The 25,255-nt window shown below is 33.4% G+C and overlaps 2 protein-coding genes across 3 annotated transcripts; both read left to right on the forward strand.

Annotated features, from left to right (window-relative positions):
* The first annotated feature begins 228 nt into the window (after nucleotides 1-228).
* LOC146955562 (uncharacterized) lies at nucleotides 229-16,740 on the forward strand. 2 transcript variants are annotated; one of them, XM_085722049.1, is made up of 23 exons: nucleotides 229-360; nucleotides 827-1,027; nucleotides 1,961-1,991; nucleotides 2,086-2,270; nucleotides 3,546-3,705; nucleotides 5,605-5,701; nucleotides 7,191-7,360; nucleotides 7,557-7,723; nucleotides 8,124-8,309; nucleotides 8,416-8,505; nucleotides 9,748-9,828; nucleotides 10,296-10,439; nucleotides 10,560-10,642; nucleotides 10,856-10,991; nucleotides 11,081-11,164; nucleotides 11,627-11,785; nucleotides 11,868-11,937; nucleotides 14,366-14,443; nucleotides 14,628-14,694; nucleotides 14,790-14,886; nucleotides 15,530-15,646; nucleotides 15,730-15,786; nucleotides 16,303-16,740. In XM_085722049.1, the coding sequence occupies exons 1-23, from the start codon at nucleotides 253-255 to the stop codon at nucleotides 16,450-16,452; spliced, it is 2,718 nt and encodes a 905-aa protein (XP_085578175.1). In that variant the 5' UTR covers nucleotides 229-252; the 3' UTR covers nucleotides 16,453-16,740. The 2 variants fall into 2 exon arrangements, with proteins under 2 accessions (XP_085578175.1, XP_085578178.1); XM_085722052.1 differs by lacking the exon at nucleotides 1,961-1,991.
* Nucleotides 16,741-20,419: 3,679 nt separating this feature from the next.
* On the forward strand, nucleotides 20,420-22,479 carry LOC146955563 (glucan endo-1,3-beta-glucosidase 14-like). The gene is made up of 3 exons (XM_085722057.1): nucleotides 20,420-20,533; nucleotides 20,693-22,042; nucleotides 22,170-22,479. Exons 1-3 carry the CDS (start codon nucleotides 20,434-20,436, stop codon nucleotides 22,202-22,204), a joined length of 1,485 nt encoding a protein of 494 aa, XP_085578183.1. The 5' UTR covers nucleotides 20,420-20,433; the 3' UTR covers nucleotides 22,205-22,479.
* The last annotated feature ends 2,776 nt before the right edge of the window (nucleotides 22,480-25,255 follow it).

The following is a 25,255-nucleotide window of genomic DNA, read 5'->3' on the forward strand; positions in this document are numbered from 1 at the left end:
ATGCAAGTAGTTAATGCTTGGTGCATGTGGTGCGACAAATATGTCGTGCTATATAGCATTACTCTTATTATAAACATTGAGAAATTATGTCAATATGAAAGACTATTTTGACTAATGAATTGCATAATTGAAGAGTATTATATAGTTTTGATACGGACTATTTCATTTCTTTTGTCACATTCTTTAACGACACATATGTATAAAGTGTGCTTCGCCAGCTTTCTTCTCATCGCTGAATACTAAATTTCATTGATGGAGTTCAGAACTCGTGATTACCAAACTGAGAAGGAATCTCACGCGCTTCCTCGCCTACGCGCCGATGCTCATCCCCTCTCTCCTCCACCTTCACTCCTCCCACAGGTTCATATCGCAATTTCATTTCATTTCATTTCGTTGACTTAGCAAATACATGAGAAATGTTTATTCAATGTTCTTGAGCATACTGAATAATAATAAATTCTGTAAAATTTGGATAAATTTTCATAAAATCTTTGATTGTGAATTGCAAATTAGTAGCTTATATGTAATAATGCAATGATGTATTATCTAGAAACATTTTATAGCTTCTTCAATTTTGAAAAGAAAAATAAGTGCATCATCTATACATACCTATGTAAACGCAGTTTATGACTTGTTGATATCTCGGGATTTGCTTAATCAATGTAAAACAAAAAAAATGAAGATATTGAAAATTTATGTAGAACAGCTTGGTGTTGTGATTTTTTTAGGTTGATTTGTCGTGATTATGTAGAATTTTGAGGACATTGCACTTGTGAGTTGTGACACACTGACAATCTTCAATTATCTGTTGATAATCTCTGTTTAGGTTAACGTTATTGTCGATGATGGGAATGCTGACTTCTTTGATCCACTAAGAGGAGGAATTAATAATGATGCAAAGGCTAGCCCTCCAGAACCTGGCAACTTGAATGAAGTTGCTAGTGATCTGCCAATGAAGGAGTGGACCTCTTTCAGGAGACTACTAATGCAGAGGTTTCCTGTCTCGAAGATGGTTTCACTTTCTTCAGTAAGTTTCACTGTATTTCCTTTTTCTAGTTTGTATAGAATATCAAAGAAGGCGCTACATATAAATAAATGGTAGTATTTGGGGATGGCTGAGGATAAATGGTAGTATTTGGGGATGGCTGAGGATAAATGTAGTATTTGTCATGCAAGGGAAGCATGTTTTGTAATGGCACTATAGACACTTCATATTGAATTTGAGCATTCTTACTTGCCTGTATTGGTAGATTGAAATGAATTTTGATACTACCAGTGAGTTAGGGTCAACCGCTGTGTATTAGGGCTGGAAATTTTTCCGGTACACAAATATAGAGCTGTCTCATATTGTTCATTGGTTGCCATCTGAGAAAAATACTGTTTCATTGGCTACATTAATGGATATTAATTATCAAATATTTTTAAGGAAGAGGTTTACCTATCATTAGTAGACTTGCAAATGTTGTGATTACTGGTTGTGCAAAAAGTAAATTCTTATTAAGTATACTTTATGCAGTCCCTTAGAGGTGTTTTTGAATTTCATATTGCTAACTTTACTCTTCAGCTATTTATCTGAAAAACATGGTCCTCAACCCCCACCCCCCAAACAAAAAGTTTCCATGGTAAAGAACATGGTCCGGAATGGCCATTATCATGCTTCCCCTTTTTTAAAGTTTTGTACATGCTAGGTAACACTGCCCTTGTGACGAGCTGTTTACTTGATGCTCTGTTATAAAATTTTACAATTATTGAATATTATTATGAAGGGCAAGATATAGCTGTTAGTTACTATAAATATATGTCAAAATAATTACCTTTGATATTCTTATAGATTAGATATTTAGATCTTAATGTAAGCTTAGTAAATAATCCGTTGTATTCTAAAACAAATTTTGATCCTTTATCTATAATCCTTCAGTTTCTATTTTAATTAACTAATTATTTATTTTTCAAATTACAGATGCCCGATGTTTTAATGAGAAGTGGAAAATGTATGCCATATTGCCAATATCTTTTACATTGATTTTTAATGTTTTATCCTTTATTTAATGTCATTTAGTTATTATGTGACGTCCCAATTTTCAGCACATGACAAGTCTTCAACAAGTATGCACCTGGAGGAACTAGATGATCCACAAAAATTTGCAGATGAGGGTGTCAAGGTGATTACTTGGCAGGATTATGTTTCTCGACTACACGAGCTCAAAGATGAAATTACCCGGTCTTGGCTTGCTGATGACCGTGTAACATCCTTAAAGTTATCTATAAAGGTGACCTTTGATGTATTTAATAATTTATTTTGCAATATTGTAGTTGTTTAAGTTAAATCACCTTTTTTGTTTTTTGAAATCACGAAGAAAGATAAACGTATTTGTTTTCTAGTTGTTCCATTTAGCTAGAATATATTTTTATGTATGATACTCATTTAATTTATTAACTCGAAGGTTTTATCTAGTAGGTTGTTTACTATTTGGTCCTTTTATATGGCATTTTACTAAATCTTTTCAGATGCTCGGATAGAAGTTAGGAAAATCTGAGATGCTTCTTTTACTGTTAATAAGTGTTGGATAAGTCTCACACCGTCTAGAGATATGACATAAATAGTGCTTATGAATAAGGCTTAGACAGTCCTCACCTTACAATCCAGTTTTGTGAGGTTGAGTTAGGCTCTAAGCCCAAATCTAAGACTACATCTGAGCCTATTCTAAAAGAAGTTCGTTGATGGGCACCTGTGTTTTTCCCTTGCTCTCTAGGTCCAAGGAGGTGTGTTGGAAAAGTCTCAGACCGCCTAGTGATATGACTTAAGTAGTGTTTGTCACCCTTAGGTCAGCTTCCTGGTCAATTGAAATCAAGTCCCCAAGGGTTGACTCATATAAGCCCATATTATGAATAAACTCATGAGATCAAATAAAACTCATTATAATGTTCAATGTATAAAATTCTCGTGCATAGACATTATGCAGTATGTTATTTTTATATGTTTATATGTATATTCGTACTTTTTTTTTCATTTTATTTAGTGTACCTGTATCCTAAAGTTTACAAAGTTTGTAGTACCCTGTTTTCAGTTGTATAATAGGATACAGAAAATATTCATTTCAGTGTCTATTCAACACCATCTTGTTTTTCTGTATTTCATATCCATGCATTGTAGTTCTTTGACCTTATCTAGAAATCCTAGGTTAGAGATCCTTCTTTATGTAACCTCTCAGGTTAGGATAGTTCTTGTTGTTTATATTTTTCTGCGCTTGGTTTCTCATGTTTCAGATAATATAGGGATGGAAGAGCCCTTTCGAAACTGATATGACATTTTTATATTTTCTTTTCCTTTTTGCTTTATTCACACTCAGTAATATTTTTGTTTTACAGAGTGCAGACATGTTTTTTACAATAATTTTGATTAAATAGAAGTGGCTTTCCAGTTAAGTAACTCATTCTACAAACTTGAGAGTGAGGGAAATAATTATTTTTTTTGTTTGTTTCTGATCTCAATTGTAATGCTAGTGGTTGACTATGCACATCTGAAAATGATTATTTATTTGCAGGTTGCTAAGCTTTTGGTGGATACTTCAGTATCTGAGTTTTATCCCACTCTATTTGTCCTTGTCACAGATATCATGGACATGATTGGGGACCTGGTTTGGAAACGCATAAAGCAGAAAGCAGAATTTACTGAAGATGGAACTTTACTCTGCAACTTGGCAGGTACTTTGTCAATTTGACTTGTTTACACACCATAGCTTGTAGTAATGTAATTCAGTCAGAACAAACATATGGCTTGTCTGCAGCGTGCTAATGATTTTTCAACTTATCTTTTTTTAATGCTAATGTTTTGAAGACTTGATATTTTGTCTTTTGACATTTTAACACATGTTAATTTCCTTAAACTGTACTCTGTTTACAACTGGGTCACTTGGTTCCTAACTTTTAATTAATAATAAGGCCAAATGCATCTTGAAGTCTTTAAGTTTAAATTTCGTACCGGATTAGTCCTTTTTGTTTTTTTAGTTTCAAATTGGTCCTTTATGTCAGTAAAAGTGAGCACCTATTCCTTTTAGTCATAAAATATATGCACCGTTGCCCTCTTTCCATCAAACTCAGTTAAAAAGTGGTTATGTGAACGTTTATTGCTGGTTCAGATTCACCGTTCTCAAAACTAGGGTTGATAGGTGTTTTGTTCTGTCTTGGTTTAAAACAAAATCGACCGATTACTTTGTTGATGAAATATTTACGTGAATGTTTATTACCGGTTCAAGTTCACAGCTCTCAAAACTAGGGTTCATAGGTGTTTTGTTCTGTCTTGGTTTGAAACAAAATCGACCGATTACTTTGTTGATGAAATATTTATCTGTAAAATTAGGATTGAATTGGGAAATAATAAAAAGAAAATGTATGTAAGTTATGTTTGGTGTCACAAACACTTTTTGCACCTTCCACCTCAATGTTAAATGGTCATGTAAGCACTTTTTAACAAAGTTGGATGAAAAAAGGGAACAATTTGATACAACAAAAAAGGACTAACTTGTTCACCATTGCTGACATAAAGGACCAATTTGAAACTAAAAAAACTCAAAGGGCTGATCCGGTGCAAACATTAAACTTAAAGGACCCCAGGATGCATTCTGCCTAATAATAATGTATATCCAGAGTGCATTTCTAATATTTACTAGTCATTGAAATTTTTCTGTAAGTTCACAGCTGGCTGCCTATTGAATATCTCACTTCAGTTTCCAGCCAAATACCAGGACAAGTTGTGAACATGATTCATTTTTTTCTTTTCTAAAGTACAATAATAAGATAATACAAATATTGTGAATTATTTTGAAACAAAACTGATCGTTACATTGTGTAGTAACAAATGTTTAATATATCAAGATGATAACATAACATCTAATATATCATAAAGTAATAAACAATAACAAAATAGTGATTGTTAATACCTATAAATGTGGAAGGCTTGTAAACTTATTCATATAGGAAAAAGTTTAAGTTGTATTCATGGATGTTCAGGTTCCCGGTCTATTGCTTTGAATTTCTTTATTTAAGTGAAATGGGCATCATTATGATAAACAAATGCAATAGTTCCATTATCATTAAGACACAAGAATGATAATGTATATGAAGTAGAAAATGTACATGAAATAGAGTATGTATACATGTATATTTTTAAAGCTAAAATAAAATTGATCTATGTGACTGTTCCCCCTTTCCCACATCCCTCTGTAATTATTGTCGTTGGCAAGTACTCTGAGGGTAGGGACTATGCAAAAACAAGGATATACCAAAAATACAAATACATTGGTATCAGATACAAATGCTATTAGGATAACCAACCATTTTTGGATATCCATGCATCATAGAGGAGTGCAAATGTGATATATGACTTGTGGAAATAGAGTTTGGCATATTTCTTATTTGGGATGAATTAACCAATTGACAATATGTCCTAACTCAAATGAAGGCCCTCGCCATCTCAAACATAACAAGTCACCAAATATGTTTCCATCTGCATCGCATACTAGCTGATTGTCTGCAAGAGATAGTTGGTCTTGGTTTAAAAACGGCACTTTATTTTTTCTTAAATATTTTATTTGAATTGCGTAGAAAACTTTGAAGCAAGCAATATTTGTGCCGATGCCAAAGAAACTTGCTATAACTGGTTCAGCAAAATTGGTGCTGTGCAAGATCTTCTTCCACGCATGTGAGTTCCTTCTCCCTCCCTCTATTTAACTTATTGTTGTAAGTTTTTTTTTTTTTTGTGGTACATCACAATTAGAATTTCTATCTATTCAGTTTTTAAAGACTGTTCATAGCTACGCTCTTACAAAAATCATAGCCATCTAAATTGCTGCAATCTTAAAGCTAAAATCAAACCCAATAAATAGCCATTCTTCTTTGCTGGTGATGCCCAGCTTTGTGTTATATAAAAACAATTTGTGGTTCCGTGCTAACTGCTTATGCTTTTGGGATAATCTGGTTCTTGATATGCTAGCAAAGCCTCTTTGGCCTAGTTCTTTGACATTTGACTATTGCTCTATTGTTTATGTGTTAAAAGTCACATACTGGATGCGATATACTCTAAAAAAGTGTTACAAGTGGGAGACTTCCCTCACCTTACAAGGATGAGTTATAGTGTAACAGAAAATAAATAGTTAATTAGTTTATTTTAAACGCTAGTTTTATTTTATGTCAGTTTACTATCTTATCCCTCATGGTTGTATTTAAGCTTGCCTTTGTGGCTCATATGGAAGGAATCAAACATTCAACAATTATCTTCTTCTATCTAAAACTCTTACTCTCAAATATTCGTGAACAATTTCTCCTCTGTATCGGATTCTATTCTAAATCATTAGAATCCCTATACTAGAGACTTAGATTTTGTCGGTTCGTCCCTAGAATCTATTTTCCCGTCTCATATAGGCAATCCAAACTAAGATGGTATTAGAGCCTGAAGTGGAGGAAGAGTGTGTGAATAGACAAGTGTAACTGAATCCAATAAAGGTTTGGATGTAAGAGGTGCATATCATGATTGGAGGCGAGGAGAGAGAAGAGAAGGAATATATGGAAAGAGTAATGACAGAATGACCTAGGAAAGAATTTGAAAGGAGTCACGGATATGGTAGAGCTGAGAATTGGGGTCTCAGTCTCTAGGTATACTCATTTTCCTTGTTCAATCTGTAAGGAGCTTTGCATCCAATCTGTTTTACACTGTCCCATTGATGCAATCGTCCATCGCTCTGCTTCGTCAGGGTCACTTCCTTAAATCTGTTTAGTGGCTTACAGTAGGTTGTTTCCTAACAAATCAATCAGTGCATCTGCAACAAGCAGCTTAAGCTTTTGTGATGATTTGAACTTAGTTAGAAATTGGACCTATGTGGTGAATAGTGGTAAAATACATGAACTTTGATACGAAAAAGTTTGGGCTGGCTATATTTTGTAGGATTATTTTGGGCAGTGGTAGCTGTTATTTGCAGATATGTACTTTGTTGTGGAGTATCGTCTTATAATTAACTTCAAACATGTTTTGGAACCTCTCATAGAGTGTTAAAACAGAAGATTTTAAGCAATGTGACAGGCAACGTTTTCTGTCAATATTGCTTAAAAATCATTTGGGAAATTGCTGCATTTAAGACTGCTGCTTATTGAATATCATGTACTCACTGTTTATATGAAATGAAATTGTACCCTAGTTACTTGGAGATGGCATTATTGCCTTGCTGGCGTTTTCTGCTCGACCAGCCTACAGACAGTCTCCAACGCTTGGTGATGATGACAAGAGGATTAGGAGATCCAGTGGCATCTGCATATTGCCGTCTATATATGGCTCATTGTGCTCAGAAGCTGCCATCACATGACATAGGTATTTTAGTTTATACTGTATGTCAATTCGTAGTATATATAAAATATGTGAACCAGCTGGACCCTTTTAAAATACGTGGAAATAAGATCTGTGAATCCAGAGATTTTTTGTCTGGTCTTGCTCTTGTATCTGTTTGCTGTATACTTCCTCGTTCATTTTCATAAAACTTATTTCATGAATTGTGCAACTGGAACAGGTTATCTTGTTACATGTGTTAATGATCTAAGAGTTATTTTGACGCAAACCTTAGCTGCCAATGAAAGTACTCTTGGAAATTTCAAAAATAATAAAAAATTGCAAATCAGCCTGATGGAACCAACCATTGAGTATATTATGAAGTGTATATTTAGCGGGTTATCTCAGGTATGTGATGAAGTTTATATTAATGTGTTCACTGGTTTTGGACAATATTATGTCTTCCTAGTCCCATACATATTTTTGTAAGACCCCATACATCTTTGTTATATGAAGCAAAACATCATTGGTCGGTATTGTTGATCTCCCATTTTGAATTTCGCTCCAGCGGTTCAAGAGAGAATGCTGGTTGAGGCTTCGTGAAATATGCACATAGCTACATGTTTAGGGTTCTTGTCGTTATTATATAGAATGGAAAATCAAGTCCTATGTCTTACTCTTCAATATCTTTTCAATAACTGAACAAAAAGTTTGAAAAAAAATAATAAATAGCTTGCTAAATTTTACCCTGCTTTCTCCCGTCTTTATCTTGTGTTATGCTGATCTAAGTATATGTACTATGCTCAAGAGACGAGTCAATGAAGTTCTATCAGAGCTTGGATTGTTGAAGAATCAACAGAATTTTGAGACTGTTTCATGTATTTCGGTCGTTCTTCATCATTTACTGAAAGAACTCCCTTTTGAAGTAGTCAGTTCAAATGTTGTGAATATCCTTCATCTCATTGAATTTAACAAGGATACTTCCTTTCATCAGGTTTGCATTCACAATTTTTATCATGCTTTAAATACTTATAGTACACATTGTGAAGTTATTTACCATATTCTAATATGCACTTTTAATGTTCTTTTTGGTAATACAGCACCTGAATTACAGATTGCTTGGGTTCAGGCTGTATGAAGGGAAATGCCCGGTTAACATTGTCAATGCTGTGTTAGATAAAGTTATGCAGGTACTTACATATTTCTGGTACATTTCGAGTTGCATTACTTTCTTCACAAATGGATGCATTCTTAGTAGATTTCTATCTCTTTATTTATCTACACCTTTGGGGAAATGGTGTATTTTCTTTGTTGTTTCCTCTAGTGGTGGGAAAGCATGGTGTCAGGGGAACATATTCTATTTATTTTTCGTTAGAATGTAAGGAAAAGGTTTCATTAATAGAGGAAGGCAAAAGACTGGGCGATCTTAGTTGATGTCATTTTTTTTTTTGTTCTTCTAAGAGGATATATAGCTGTTTGGTCTTCAACTTCTTTGATTAATTTATTCTCTTCAATCAATTTTATTGTTTTAGGAAAAGAAAAAAAAATAGAAAGAGGAAGTATTATATATCAATGACAGGAAATCCCTTTATATTGGCATTGGCAAAATAAAAATATGTATGATAATAGAAATAGAAAGAGAGAAAAATAACTCAAGTAGAATTATCTCAAAAATAAGAATGAAAAATATGTTATTCAATCCTTTTGTATGTCCAATGAAGATAGCTGTTCGAATAAACCAGTCACTTTTCCTGAAAAATAACTAGTGAAATATAAAGTAAAAAGCATGCATAGATTGTTGGTTGAGCCATACTAAGTTGTGCGTATGCATGTATGGGCTGTAGGTTGAGCCATATGAAGTTGTCTCTAATTCTTTACTACATATTAAGTTAAAGGCTATTTTGCATGCTAGTAATCCCTTTCCCAACTGTTGTAAATTGGTGAATTTGGTTAGATGTTCTATATAGACCCAGATTATTAAGGGAAGTTTGATCAGTTAAGGAAGTGTTGGCCCATAAAATTGTGTCATAATTGGGGGTTGATTCTATTTCTAGGAGATGACTGCAGAGCAATCATATACTCTGTCAGCTAGTTTACTGTTAATATAAACTTTGACTAATTAAATTTTGACCTGTTTCTAATATTTACTCAACTCCTGATTTTAATTTTTAATATACCAGAAACCCCTCTTATTTGATATCATGATGGGATGTATGTGTAAGATCACCCAAACTCAGGGCAGAACTAAGTTGTTTACTTTCCATAATAAAGATTTTGTTCAGATTTGAGCATATGGTGATAATTTCGATTTTTGTAATTATTTTTTAGTTTTAGTGATTTTATTCTGGGCTTCATTTCTAAGCATGTTTTTGACAGACTATCATTTTACCTCCAGGTATTTGATATATTCTCTAATTTGGCTGCAATTTCAGATTATTGTCCCGTACGAGAGTCTTGATGAGTACCTGAGTGTCGTAGATGCTTATGTTGATCTTATACTTCAAAATCACATGGTATGTTTGGTTGAGTGTGTACAATCAGAGCTGTTGCTTGTATATTGTGTGAATAAAAGGGTTCTTATGCCATTTTTATCTTTTTTGTTGAGTGCACTACTCTCTTGTCCATATCACAGGGTTAAGATTATTGAGGCTGCTATGCATTTGTAGTAATTACCTTTTTTTATTTATGTGGCTGTTAAATAGTCAATATGGCAAAGCTACCTATGAGTTGAAATGATAACGAAGCTAAGGAAAGAACCCAAAAAAGTAACAAGATATAGAACCAAAAATTCAGCACTCTATTATATAAGACAAATAAAAGAAAATCCATAAAATATTGAGATTTATCTGCTCCTTGATGGATTAATTATTATCCAGTTTAGGTCCCAATCACGCTACCTGCCACTCTCAAATAATTTATGGGAATAATGTCCACAGCATTCTTTTGTAATCTTTCCTCTAAATACTTTCATCTATGCCAGAATAATCATTTGGAAATCATTTTGAGAGGCATTTCAGAGCGTGCTTCGAACGGAGGAGTTACAGTAGATGAAATGTCAAGCTTGCAATCTCTCTTGGTGAAGCTTCTGTCTCATTTTGAGTGTCTGCAAGATGTGTTTTGTCTGGTACATTCCTATAATATACTTTTGCACACTATCATCTTTCTGTCATTTTTGTTATTCATAAACTTCAAAACATAGCTGAAATGCTATTGGTGATTTACTGTTGTCGTTACCATTTTGTAGAATCATTTTCCTGAAATCTTAGATGTAATGCATGGGAAATCACAAGATGTTGTCTTTTTATACATCCTTAATATGGCGACGAGGTACTACTTATCACAAACATTTTGTTTTACTGTTCTTCCACTCATTATTGGCACTCATATGTGCTCGCCTTGATTTTCTAGTACATATATGATACACATATTCTTTGTGCATTTGTGGAAAAATGAATTCCAACTTTTCATTCGGTGGATGCTTTCTAGTATATATATGATACACGTATTTTAAGGTACTATGTATTATTATTTGTTGAGCAGGAGTGGTCATATTAGGGATCCGACAAGCATACACTTGCTTTCTGAAATTTCTCAGGCTCTACATGATAATATGGAATTTACAAATAAGGATGATGATGGGCAGGTGGCACGTTCAGTATCTCGATTTGTGCACATGGTAACTTTTAAATTTGCTAACGTTCTATGGTTTGTGATAAGGATTTTGCATTGATTATGGTTTTTTTAAGAATTGTCACTAATTGCTAGGTAGATTATGGAACGGAGATGGAATCCCATTTAGCATTTCTGGTTGATTGCCGAGCAAATTTTGGTAGATTCAACGAGCTTAAGGTTTGTCATTGTTTTGTTTCAATTGATTTACGATGAAGTATATTTTTCATGAAAAAGTTACAAATGGCCTCAGAACATCTGATATTGTTCTACAACTAGCGGATGTACCCCGTGCATCACACGGCTAAGTTATGGGTAGAGTAATTCTTTTATAGAGAACCATTATATTCCTTATGTTGCCAACCACTGGAATAGGAATGATCATTCCATTCCAACCCACCATTCCATTCCATTTTTGACAACGGAACACCAAAATACAAATGGTTCTCTCATTCCTACCCATTCCAATTTCATTCAATTCCTTGAAAAAAATTCGGTGTACCAGACATGCTCTTCCAAGTATAAAGTCTAAAGGTAAAAAAAATGTTTGTAGAGTTTTGGAAGAAACTAATGTTCGGAGACACATGTTTGTAAATAGCCCCGGTAAAATATTTAGTGATATATAATCATTCTTTCTTGCAGGAAACTCTCGTTCACTCCAGCAATTCTTTAGCAATTCAATCTTTGAAATGTACTAACAAAGATCTGAGTTTTTTCAAGTCCTGTGTCACATTTAGCGAAGTCACAATACCTTCTATCTCTGGTCAGCGACAATTTGATCTTTTTCTAGAGACTGCAGAGGTTGGTATGAGTGTTCTTGGCACGTTAAAGTTTTATGTACTTTTTGTACATTTATTCATGGATTTATAGTTTGAATTTTCAGGTTGCATTCTTGGGGGGCTTGGTTTCTCATGTAGATGGATTGATTGATTCAGGAATTGGCTGTTTGCATGGTAAGTTTATATGTAAAACCTGTAAAATGTTCACCCAACCAATGTGGAAGTACTAAGAACCAATGTTTGAAAATGAATACTATTCATTTGTTTCTTGTGGCATGTTCGTGGGAATTTATTCAATGCTAAATTCTTATATGGTTTTTAAAGACTAGACGGGATTGGATTAGAAATGACAATATTAGAGAGAGAGTTGGGGTAGCACCTATATTAGAAAAGATGGTGAAAAATAGGCTTAGGTGGTTTGGGCATGTCGAGAGAAGACTGGTAGATTCTGAAGTAAGGAGAGTCGATCAGATGGATGATAGTCAAATCACTAGAAGCAGAGAAAGACCTAGAAAAACTATAAGAGAAACTATTAAGAAAGATCTAGAGATTAATGAGTTGGAATGAAATATGGTTTATGATATAACATTATGGCGTAATTTGATTCTTGTAGCCGACCCCACTTAGTGGGAAAAGGCTTGGTTGTTGTTGTATCACAGCTAAAACTTATTTATGTAGCTCAAACTATGAGTTGTGCTATATTTTTGTTTTCTTTCTACCTAGGTAGGTCTATTATCTAAAACTTGGGTGGAGCTGAAAACTCAATAAATTGGGTATCATAACTATCTTTTATTCCCTATGTCTGTTATCTAATAATTTGAAAGGCATTGTATACAAACCTATTTATATGACTTAATAAATCTTTATACTTAAAAAACAACCTAGTCTATTATTTAATGATTTGAAAGGCATAGCATACCAACCTATTTCTATGAACTCAATAAATCTTTTCTAATTAAAAAAAAAAAACTATCAAGATATTAAAAATATAAGTATCAATGTATGCTGTTGCAACTCAAGTCATGTCCATGCTGCTGTGGGTTCTTGGTTCAGGCCTCCAAAGTAACTGTCCTTATATTTGTATAACTCCTATTAGATCCCACTTCTTTGTTACTCCAAGATATCCCTTGTTGAGTTGCAAGTTCCTTTCAGCGACTCTTTGAGCATATTCGTAAAGATTTGAATACATGCTGTTTCAATTGAACCTTGATCAGTGTTGGAAGCCGTATCAGTGTTGGAATATGACATTTACATGTGTGGCTCGACTTTGGTGATGAGGAGGTTTGATATAGAGGGGTTTTTGTTGGGGAGAGTAGTCGGCGATGGGTGTTCATGGTTTTCATTTTTAGTGGTTGTTCGCGATGGAGTTTGATTTAGGGGGTGAAGTTGGTTTTAATAGGTTTTGTCTCATGGGTGTTGAAGTTGGTTTTGGTGGTTGTTGAAGGTAGCGCTTTGATAGGTGATGTGTATTTGGGTGTTGATTATGGTGTTTATTTTGGGTGTTCCGCCTATATAGGGCGCCTTTGTTTTGTAGTCACTGTTTTTACCGGTCTCTGTTCGTCTTGAGAAGAGATTTAGTTTTTAATAAATTTTGCGATTCAAAAAAAAAAAAATTGAACCTTGATCAAGCCATTCAAATCCATTCAAGAAAATTCCTTTGCAATACTCGGGATCGGCTCCTTTGAGTGGTCCTGAGTTCAAGTTGTCCTCTTTATTCTGCCACTTTCCCTTTCTGTTTTAGACTTAACAACAGTTCATAGGGATTTTGAGTTAGGGTTGGTTGAAACCTCTCAAGGAGTGCACCAAGGAATTCATCCCAGGTTGGTTCTACTTCACAATTCCAACCATTGAAATCAATTTAGAGCCCTACCCTATATTGCTTCCTAAAGATTTTATGCATACATTACTCCTTTCAATTTGAAATAACGTTTGATTTTACTCATCCATCCAAATGCATTGTCCCCTGAGAATGGAGGAATTTCTAGTTCCCTACATCTTCCCCCTCATCCATGCAATTCAGCATCTCCTTTGCTTTCAAATTTGCTGCCTGTACTGTGATACCGTGTTGCGTGTTTTGGTTTAGCGCTTCCAAAATACCTGCCTAGCCCCACCTTCCTCCAAGACATACCTCTGATTTTCAAACCTACATTCAAGAGCCTCAATCTGTGATTTCACCCTTCATGTGTAAATCATGAACCTATTCCAAGATCTTGTGCTATGACAGTTGATAGAACTGGTCAGAAAACTAGCTTAATAAATGAACAATTCCTCTTGTTATATTTAATATATACTGCCAATAGTGTTGCAACAGAATGGATACAGAGGAAATGAGGAATTACGACAGTGAGATGGAGAAGACAATATATTAAATTTATTGCAAATAGACTCGCACTTTTCATTCCAAGAGGTGTTTATTTAGCATCATTGTCTCTTATCTTTTCTTTTGGCTGCTTGAATCGGCGTGTTTTTGTTTCAGTACTGTGATTAAAGTGCACTGTTTATGCCACCATGGCTTCTTTCTAAAAGAATGTTTATTGTAGTAACCTAAATTGCATTCTTTGTATCCAGAAATAGTTAACTGTTGTTTTGCTCGATCATGTAGGCTTTCGAACTCCAGCTGATGTTGAAGGGCTAGTTTCATCTATTAGAAAGCTGTGTAGCTTCTTAATTATGGTCCCAGGTTAATATTATTTCAACTTTTCACATTGATTTTATTAAAACTTAAAAACCTCTTTTTTAAGGGAGGTCTCCACTATTATAATCTGTAATAGAAATATATGTGTACTAGGTCTTGAGATATAGTTTCCTTTTAGCCCCTTCTCATATCTGTCTACTTACAATGATTTTCTTCAAATTCTTTGAAGGTAATACCAGTGTACCAGTTACCTACTTCCCAAATAACTTATATACATTGATCAGCTCCCAATCATGGTCAGTTTTCTTTGTGATATATCACCAATTGACACATATTCTGTCTTTTTTCTTTCCAGATCTTTTTTGATGAATGAATTGGAAATCCCCTGCAGGTTTGACCCAAAAATGAGGACACGGATTTTTTCTGCTATCTTACTATTATTGACAACTTTATCACAAAAGACTATGCCATATCATGCAAATACACAGGTATAGAGCCTCACCTTGCCTTATGTTGTATTTATAAACTGTGATTAAAAGAAACTTTAACTTATGATTACATAATAATGAAATAAAAATGATATATCAACCCCTCCTACACTCTAAAATGAACCAAACAAATGTTGATTTTAGTAACGAGTATCAAGGAATGTCATGTTGGTTTCTTGTGCGTCCAAACTCCAGAGTAATGGGTATAATTTATTTGGGTTGTTGAAGTTATAGGGTTTTAGATAATGAAGGAGGGAAGAAAAAGAACAAATGACTTTGACCTGTTAATTATACAAAAACACTAACCACTAACTCTTATATCTACTAAATACCATATATGCTAGAGTCTTAATCCTACTAAATAAGGTGGCAAATATTGAAAGGTAAAGAAATATGGAAACAAATCATACGATATAATCTAAATATTCTAAATTATTTTAAGCTTGTGTTTGGATAATGTATATGAAAATTTCAAAGAATTGAAATTCCAAGAGATTGAATTGATTCAGTTCAATTCCATTAATTTGCAAAATTCCTTGTTTGAATAAAGTAATTGAAGTGCCTTCATTGACAAAATTTACTGTTTGTAGTTTGTATTATTTATGTATCATAACTTCCAGAGGATCGTTTTTTCCCTTTCCAGATACCAGGCAATGACATGTTATACTATGGGGATTTATCTTACAAGCAAGAACTTGTTTCTTTGTCTAAGGTTGTTCTTGAGAACCTACTTTGTGCCGTTCAGGAAGAACCTTCTCAGGTATCTCCAGTATGGTTTAGTTAAAATTGTTTGATTTATTTGACAAATTTTAATCTGTACTGATTTATTATGCTAAATTGAAGGCTGCTCGAGGAAGTATGGCACTTGAAGCTTGCAATTGCATTTTATCATCTTTTCTGGTAAGATGTCATATTATTGTTTGTGTTCAGCTTTCCGTTTAACACTTGTAGTCAATCTTATTTATTAGTGATGTGGGTAAAATTAAGAAGCAAAAAGGAGGATAAAAGTTTAAAATTAGTTGTACTTTAGTGTATCTACCATAACTAATGCGTGATTTGGGTCCCTTCAATATTGTACTTTAGTGAATGATCACCAAACTTTTGAGTATTTTACCTCGTTGTATTCAGCACTTTTTGATTAATGAAATGAGTCTGATAGAAGTACTCTCGGGAAAACTTGCTCTAAGCTTTCAAATTACTGTTTTCTATTCAAAATGTTCACGTACTGATTAGATTGATTTGTAACATAATCTAGTGAGATATGGAACATATCTGTTATAAGTTATTCATTCTTTTATAGCATAATCCGGCTAGTATGATGTTGATCAATCCAAGTTAAACTCGCCATACTATGTTGTTATCACAAATTTAAAATGAACCATAAAAGTTTGACCCGTGATGTTTCTTGTTTGGCAGCTAAGCAATGAATTATCCTCTACTTGCCTTACACTGATTGGAACAGCCAAGTCATGTTTGAGTGCCCAAGACAGATGCCTCCAGTCAACCATTCAACTTGTAAACAAGCAATTGCCAGATTTTGCAGGGGCCATTTCAACTTGTGTATGATTTGTGTTGGTTTAGTTGGATTGGTCACTGACCTTGTTGTATTCTATCTTACTATGTTCTTTTCCAATGGGACTAATTAGTTTGAGTCATACTTGTCTTCCCCTTTTATTTATTAAGGGAAAGAACCATCATTGGTATCTAGGTTTTTGAATCGATATTGTTCGTGAACTTCTAGTTTAGGTTTGATGGGAGTGTCCTTGTAATCTTAGTGAAATTATTGTGTAGTTCTGTGTACAAAACCTATATTGTAACATGAATTTAGTTTTGGTTATGTTTCATCTCCAAAAATTTGTCTTTGTGCAAATGGGCGGGCGCGCTTATGTGTCTGTGCGCGCTTGCGTGTGTTGGTTTGTGTGTGCGTGTGGGAATTGTTAATGTACTTCCACCCATTTTTAGAAGGATCACATTGGGAAGTTATAACTCTCATTTTTTTAATGAATACGTTATCAAGTTAAATATATTGTGAGATAAACTTGATAAACATTTGACCGAATTAAAAAATGGTAGCATTTGTGGCTTAAATCTTGATATAGTTTTTAAATGACCCCTACAATTAATAAATCCTGCATTAATACAAGTGTTCAATTTTTTCTTCCTACAAGCTACTTCCACAAAAGGTAACCAATCATATTCGAAGTATGAACACTAAGTATTAGTTCATATTGCAGAAAAATAATTTATTGTCTTAGGCCTAACCACTGTTTGCATATAAGTGTTTTATTTTGGATATGAACTCAAAGGTTCCGTATTGTACCAAGAAGATCATTATTTAATTGTTTTTTTAGAGGATCATTATTTCATTTTTTAAGGACCAACCAGAATAAATACGAACATAACATGGCGACGTTATCTCTAAAAAAAAGAGGCTTCGTCCTCAAATGGTTAGAGAAAAACCTTGTCCACACTTGGTCACAACTAGTCATCTATGTAGATATAGTTGGTCATTAATTAAGACTATGTGGTTGAAAAAAATTATTTACCCCACAATTTGTCGGTCAAACTCCACCAAACCAGGTGACAAATGAACCAACCGCATAAAAAAGTACAGTGAACATCCATTAAAATTGCCATCAAATTCTTAAGGGGAAAGAAAGCTGAAATTTTCCAGGTAAAATATTTTTATGAATGAGTTCACCTGTTTAAAATCTTAAGTAAACAAACACTTATCGAAAAGTTCTGGCACAACTGATAAAAATGCCGAAATTATTTGAGACCTTGTATTTGGAGTTCGAATCCCGACTCTTTTATTTGTGTGAATTTCCAATAACTATTGTCATTTTGTATATTTATAAACAAGGGTTAAATATGTTTTTAATCCCTATAAATTGTCAACTTTTCGTTTTAGTCCCTCTAAAATTTTCTTTCAACTTTTAGTCCCCAAAAGTTTTTCATCTTCACTTTTGGTCCCTCTTTTAAAGTAAACTCACATGTAGAATTCATATTTTTGAATAAAATTTTGCAGAAAAATTTATAATATAATAAGAATCTCTCAAAAAAAAAATTAGAACTTTTAAACAAAACATGAATTAAATATGAATTTTTATATTTTTGGTGGTTAAAAATTCATATTTAATTTATGTTTTGTTAAAAAATTCTAATTCTTTTTTGGAGAGATTTTTACAATATTCTACAAATTTATGCACAATTTCATTAAAAAAATTCAAAATTAAACTTAAAAATAGGGACCAAAAGTAGTGATTGAAATTTTTATCAAGACTAAAAGTTGAATGAAAATTTTAAGGGACTAAAACAAAAAATTGATATATTTATAGGGATAAAAACATAAAATTGATAACAACAGTACACATGTTTTTGGTCCCTATAAATATGTCAACTTTTCGTTTTAGTCCCTCTAAAAAATTTCTTCAACTTTTAGTCCTTCAAAATTTTTCCATCTTTACTTTTGGTCCTTCCTTTAAAGTAAAATCATGTAGAATTCATATTTTTGAATAAAATTTTGCAAAAAAATCATAATACTATAAGATTTTCACCAAAAAAATATTAGAATTTTTTAACGAAACATGAATTTAATAAGATTTTTTTTATATTTTTGACGGTTAAAAATTCATGTTTAATTTGGGTTTTGTTAAAAAATTCTTTTTTTTTTTTGGGATTTTTTTTACAATATTCCACACATTTCATGAAAAAAAAATACAAAAATTAACTTCAAAATAGGGACCAAAAGTAATGATTGAAAATTTTGTAGGGACTAAAAGTTGAAGGAAAATTTTAAACGGATTAAAACAAAAAATTGATATATTTATAGGGAACAAAAATATATTTAACCCTTAAAATTAAGAATATATATATATATATATATATATACACACACACACACATCCCTTACAAAAAAAATATGTTTTTTTATTTAATGAAATAATAGTAGGATGCAATTATGTTTCCCCTAAAAAAATAAAAATAAATAGTACGATGCAATTCACCTTCAAGAATTTAAATTTTGAGAGTAAATCTACAGGGAATCCTTATCTCGTTATTATAAGAGAAAAAAAGCCAAGAACATCAAATCAAAGATGTCCAACGTTCATGTTTAAACAAAATTATTGGATTGAAACCCCATCTCCCCTGTTCCACACATGACACAAGCATCATTATTGTTTCATTCTTGTAAGTCAAGATAAGCATGATATCTAGACCATATAAAAAAGTTAGAAGGACCAACAAACATATCATACTATGTAGCTGCTGCACTAACATCCTTAACCACACACCACCTCTTCCCGTTTCAGCAGTAATTAATAACGTGTCTCTTTCGTCGACATCAATTCAAAGGACACGTCCTATGTATACGCCCAAGATAGGTGACCTAAGATAGTTACTTCTTCATGCCAAATCTGTAGTTATTTTATAGTAATTCTATTTGTGTTTCCACATAGTAGATGTTTTACAAAACTAGATATAGTCGACAAAGAAAGAAAAGAAATGATGGTTACCATTTAACCGTTTTTTATTTATTTATTTACCAAATATAGTTCCAAATTAAAAAAATTTGAAATCTTTTGTTTTTTTTTGAGCAAGAAATCTTCTGTTAGGTACTTTGTATTTTTATTTTATAATCAAATATCATCTACACACAAATATAGTTACAAATTAAAAAAATTCGAAATCTTTTGATAGTACTTTGTATTTTTATTTTATAATCAAATAACATCTACACACAAGATTAGTAGTATTATTTTTTTAAAGGAAGATTAGTAGTATTTTTAAAAATTATTAAAATATGTAAATATAGCATGTACTACTATATTATTAGAATTTATTACGAGTGATTATTCATGAATGTGGGTGAACGATTAGAAGACAAATACTTGATTAAAATTTATTATGAATTTATTATGAATGGTTACACATATTCCAGCACAATGAGAAATTATTCATAATAAATTATAATAATATACTACATGATATATTTATTTACATATTTAATTTTGAGGGAATATTATAAATAATAAAAATATACATTATGTAATTATTATTTTTTGGTCAAGTAGTCTAGTGGCTAGAGCTCACACAATTACAGTCTTGTAATTGTGGAGAAGTGGACTAAGCTCACGGGGATCATTATGTAAATAATTTTATAAAATATAAAAAAAATCTTGAATCATTACTAAAAAAATATGCAATATAGCTCCCCTAAAAAAATGTAATATAGCGAGTTAAATATTTTTTTAAATGAATATAGCGAGTAAATACTAAACATTTTTTTTTGAAAATGTTTACCAAATTATTTTAAAAAAATAAACATGTTTACCATATTATTTGCTCAAAAAATGTTACCATAATTTCTAACCTAAATCTTAGCAGTTGTGACAAAACTTGGTGAGTGGGTCTCCAAAATAGGTCCACCATCTTTGCGTAAAAAGTGCATACTCTTTTTTCTTCATACCAGCCCAAACCGACCAGTACACCCACTCTCTATAAAAACATCACCTTCCCTTCAAAGAAAAAGAAAATAATAACTGCATGCTCTCTCTTCTCTTAGAAAGAAAGCATCACCATAACATGGCTCCTTTTGCATTCTCATTCTTCTTCCTTTTTCTCTCACTCTATGCTTCATCATCAGGTATATCTATTAAATTCCTCTCTTTCTATTTTATTTTGTGTTGTAAGTACAATTCAGTTGATAACGGCAGATATCAAGATCTATTTCTCGCATTAGGTTATTTGACCTAAAAATATGGTTGACATGATTTTTCTTTTCTTGTGTTTTTTTCGCCTTCAGAAGCGGGATCTATCGGAATCAACTACGGTAGAATAGCTGATAACCTACCAACACCATCAAAGGTAGTAGAGCTTTTGAAAGCACAAGGTTTCAGCCGTGTAAAGCTTTACGACACCGACGCCACCGTGTTAACCACTTTGGCAAACTCCGGCATCAAAGTCACCGTCGCCATGCCAAATGAGCTTCTCTCCTCCGCTGCAGCCGATCAATCCTACACCGACACATGGATCCAATCCAACATCCTTAACCACTACCCCGCCACACAAATAGAAGCCATTGCTGTCGGAAACGAGGTTTTCGTAGACCCTAAAAACACGACCAACTACCTCGTACCCGCCATGAAAAACGTTCATGCTTCTCTCCAAAAACAAAACCTAGACAAACAGATTTTAATCTCTTCTCCAATAGCACTATCTGCTTTACAATCTTCTTACCCTACCTCAACCGGTTCATTCAAAACCGAACTTGTTGAACCGGTTATTAAACCGATGCTCGAGTTTCTACGTCAAACCGGTTCTTATTTAATGGTTAACGCTTATCCTTTTTTTGCTTATGCTGCTAACTCAGACACAATCTCATTAGATTATGCTTTGTTTAAGCAAAACCCTGGTGTTGTTGATTCTGGTAATCATTTGAAATATGATAATCTTTTAGACGCTCAAATCGACGCCGTTAATGCTGCCATGTCTGCACTTCATTATGATGATGTTAAGATAACTGTTTCTGAAACGGGGTGGCCTTCTTTAGGTGATAGCAATGAGATTGGTGCTGGTCAAGACAATGCTGCTTCTTACAATGGTAATTTAGTGAAAAGGGTTTTGAATGGAAGTGGGACCCCTTTAAGACCTAAGGACCCTCTTAATGTTTTTTTATTTGCTCTTTTTAATGAGAATCAGAAAACGGGTCCCACTTCGGAGAAAAATTATGGATTATTTTACCCTAGTGAGAAAAAGGTTTATGATATTCCGTTGACGGTGTCAGATACTAATAAATCTTCGACACCGGTAGCGGAGTCTCCAATGGAGTCCGCGCAGGCTCCAGTGGCGGGTGTAGGGAGGAGTAAGGTACCGGTGAGTGGTGGTGATGTGTCGGTGGTGGAGAATAAAGGACAAACATGGTGTGTGGCGAATGGTGGTTTGTCCGAGGAGAAGTTGAAACACGCGCTTGATTATGCGTGTGGGGAAGGTGGTGCTGATTGTGCTCCGATTCAACCCGGTGCCACGTGTTACAACCCTAATACTTTAGAGGCACATGCTTCCTTTGCTTTCAATAGTTACTATCAGAAGAAGTCACGTGGGGGTGGCACGTGTGATTTTGGTGGTGCTGCTTATGTTGTTACACAAGCTCCTAGTAAGTCCTTATTTTCTTTGCAATTTTATTTGTCTTAAATTCAATCAATATGTTTTTTTGTAAAAAATTTGCAATTTGCATGAGTGAAAAGTTTTTTAATTGTTTTCTATGAACATATGTGATGCAGGGTATGGAAAATGCGATTTCCCTACAGGATACTGAAAGGACTGAAATGGAGTGGGTTAGATTAGGTCAATTTTAGATTTTGGATTATGATTATTTAGTTTTTCAAACTAGAGTGTGGATTAGTTAATGGTGATTTGGTGGTGTTTTAGGCTTTTACTCTTGTTTTTACTTTGATAGCACGCGTTTGGATTATCATTCTTATGGTTTTTTAGTTACACATTCTTATGGTTTATTTATGATTCTTATTATTTTTATGATTAATAAATAAATCTATTCATTGGTAGTTAGGTGGACTATCGATTTCTTTGACATATTTGTTTGCAATGCCTCTATTTCAATGCGTTTGTTGAAGGTTCGTTTTATTGTATTCCTTTTAAAACATCTAGTTGCTGCTTTTCTATGAATGTTGTCATATACCGTCCAATTACAATTAATTTTTTTTATGAAATTAACTTAAACTATGATAAGATAATAGAATAATCAAGATATGTAAGGGAGAAAGAGAGAAGAATAGAGAGTATTACATTAGGCGTTATTCACAATGATATATGACTTATACTTATGAGACACTAGGTTGTAAGTATAGTTGATTAACACACTTTCAACTCTTTGATTAAAATTTATGTTGCTCTCCCCAAATTTATATGAGATCACATAATCAGACTCTTATACACAATTAATAAAAGACAATGAATTAGAATGTGTGTTAGAGAGTGTATCTCTAAATTTATTCTTTTGTAAGTTATAAGCATGTGAAGTGTGTCTAACATAAGTATGATAAGCTTAAGCATGTTAGGTGGTGTGGGGTTTTGTTTTGTTTTTGGTGGGGTTGTTTTTCTTATTTGATGGTCGAGGGTGTTCTTCTTTTTTCATTATTTTTATGGGTTTTTTTTGTCACTTTTAGAGTTCCTTCTTCATATTGTATATTTGTTCTTCTTTTCGCCATACATATATGGGGTTAACTTAGACCAACCAAAAAAACATTAAATCTATATCAGGCTAACTTTTATTTATATATATATGAGTCAAGATTGGTTAACATTAGGTGTAAGTGTAATGACTTACACCAAATCTCAATTGCTAACATAAATTAATCGGTTCCTCAGAAGAAAAAAAAAAACATAAATTAATCCAACGGCTCCCATCCCTTAAATTAAGCGAGACACACCAATTCCTTTATGTATTCTTCCCTTTTTTGGTTTTGTGAAACTAAATTAGACAAAGTGCAGATCTTGACAACCGTCAACTGCTAAACCTTCATCTCTTAAATAATTCATCTTCAAGAAAAATCTTCAATTTGAAATTATATATATTATTATTATCATTGTTCCACGTGAAACAAAAAAAGCACATCTGGATACCAAAGATATCACTCAAATTGATGTAATTGTGATATTGGTTCAAGGCCACAAATTTGATCAAACTTGAGAGCCACAAATTCCCAGTTGATTGCTTAATTTCATCACATCGATTAAAGGTTCACCGTTACGATTTTTGTTATGATTAGGTCAGAAAATAGGAAATCCCAACAGAGTCATCACAAAGTTTGGAAAGCAGCTATGAATTGGTTTAATTAGCCCGTAGGAGAAGAGAACAAAGAGGAAATCGTATGTGTCTCACTTTAGATGTTTTTTAAATTGGTAAATAGGAGCCATTAGATTAAGTTAATTTAGTGGTTGAGATTTGGTGTAAGTTTATATCTGGTGTCATCGGATCCTGACTCTCTCTGTATATTTGGATTGGTTAAGTCTAAGTTTTTTTTTTTTTTTTGAAAAGGCTAAACATACATATTAAAAACCAACAACCACTCATTTAGTACAAGACTTATCAAATGAAGCTAAAAGATCTAGATATTTACAAGGAAACAGTCAAGCTACCACAAGGTAGCCATGAAATGCCAAAATTATGTCACAACCAAAAAACACCCTTCAAGCCGTGCAATCAAAATCGAAGAGAACGTAATACGATTTTAACCATCAATAAGCTTGGAGTTTTACCTTTTCTAATAAAGAGATAAGTTGTTCTGTCTTATTATGGAAAAGTCTCTTGTTGACGATCCTTCTGAATAATAAAAAGAACCGATATCCACATTATATTAAATGCTTAACAAAACTTGTTAGAGAAGCCCCCAAGACTATCAAACTAAATAGAGTGATCAAGTAACGAACCATGAAAAGTCGTCGAAATGCCTAACCAACCAGATGTCAAGAGCCAGAGTTGGCCATAAATAGCACAAGAAAGATCAAATGATCCCGATCCTCCACCAAGCTGCACGTAGCCGAGCACAAGGTGGCAGGATAATCCAAAATATTTTTCCTAAACAGATTCATCTTTGTTGCTAATCTATTCAAGAACAAATGTCAGATAAAAATATTGATCTTAAGCGGCACTTGCTTAAGCCACAACACATGATTAAACCCTTCATTAACAACAAATTTAGTAGTAGTCAAAGTTATAAGCGCTTTTGACCGTGTACCGTTGTGAAGAATGAAGCTTCTAAATCCACCTGTCAAGCACACCAACCTGCAAACAAGTGACAACTGCTCCACACACTCCCTCACCAACCCCTAATCCTACACAAACAACCTCCTACGCCACTTCAACGCCTCACCATTAACCTCCCAACCCAAAGAGAACATCTCTGCAATTATGGCTAATTTGTTAACACCAAGATAAAAAAGTCTAGAATATCTAACATCAAAAGATACACCATTTAGCCATGGGTCCTTCCAGAACAACGTAAAAACCCATCCCAACCTGTCTAGAAATATTATCCAACAACCAACGATCATCTAACATACCACCCCCATAATAATATGATTCAAGTTTTGCCACCAAAACTGAACCCCCTCCTCCACCAAAATATAATCGACCCCTCTCCTCACCATATTTCTCACTAAGCACCCTATACCACAAACTACCCCTTTCCTCTAAGATCATCCACACCCATTTACCTAGTAAGGATAAATTAAACTCCTTCAACCTCCTTACACCCAAACCTTTGTTCTCCCTTTGTAAGCATAAAATATCCCATTTAACCCACAACAATTTCCTAAAGTCCTCCCAACCCTCAAAAAAAATTACAAA

Source organism: Medicago sativa, chromosome 1 (assembly GCF_051527215.1).
Source record: "Medicago sativa cultivar Bolivia chromosome 1, Bolivia_mono, whole genome shotgun sequence".
In the NCBI taxonomy this organism is placed as follows: Eukaryota; Viridiplantae; Streptophyta; class Magnoliopsida; order Fabales; family Fabaceae; genus Medicago; species Medicago sativa.

What these genes read in the sequence shown, in the direction of transcription:
- LOC146955562 (XM_085722049.1), top strand. Translation starts at nt 253, where the DNA reads ATGGAGTTCAGAACTCGTGATTACCAAACTGAGAAGGAATCTCACGCG. An exon ending in AGGATACTTCCTTTCATCAG is followed by an intron (nt 8,310 to 8,415) that starts GTTTGCATTCAC and finishes TTGGTAATACAG; the next exon opens with CACCTGAATTACAGATTGCT. An exon ending in CTTCTTAATTATGGTCCCAG is followed by an intron (nt 14,444 to 14,627) that starts GTTAATATTATT and finishes AATTCTTTGAAG; the next exon opens with GTAATACCAGTGTACCAGTT.
- LOC146955563 (XM_085722057.1), top strand. Translation starts at nt 20,434, where the DNA reads ATGCTCTCTCTTCTCTTAGAAAGAAAGCATCACCATAACATGGCTCCT. An exon ending in ACTCTATGCTTCATCATCAG is followed by an intron (nt 20,534 to 20,692) that starts GTATATCTATTA and finishes TTTCGCCTTCAG; the next exon opens with AAGCGGGATCTATCGGAATC. An exon ending in TGTTGTTACACAAGCTCCTA is followed by an intron (nt 22,043 to 22,169) that starts GTAAGTCCTTAT and finishes TATGTGATGCAG; the next exon opens with GGTATGGAAAATGCGATTTC.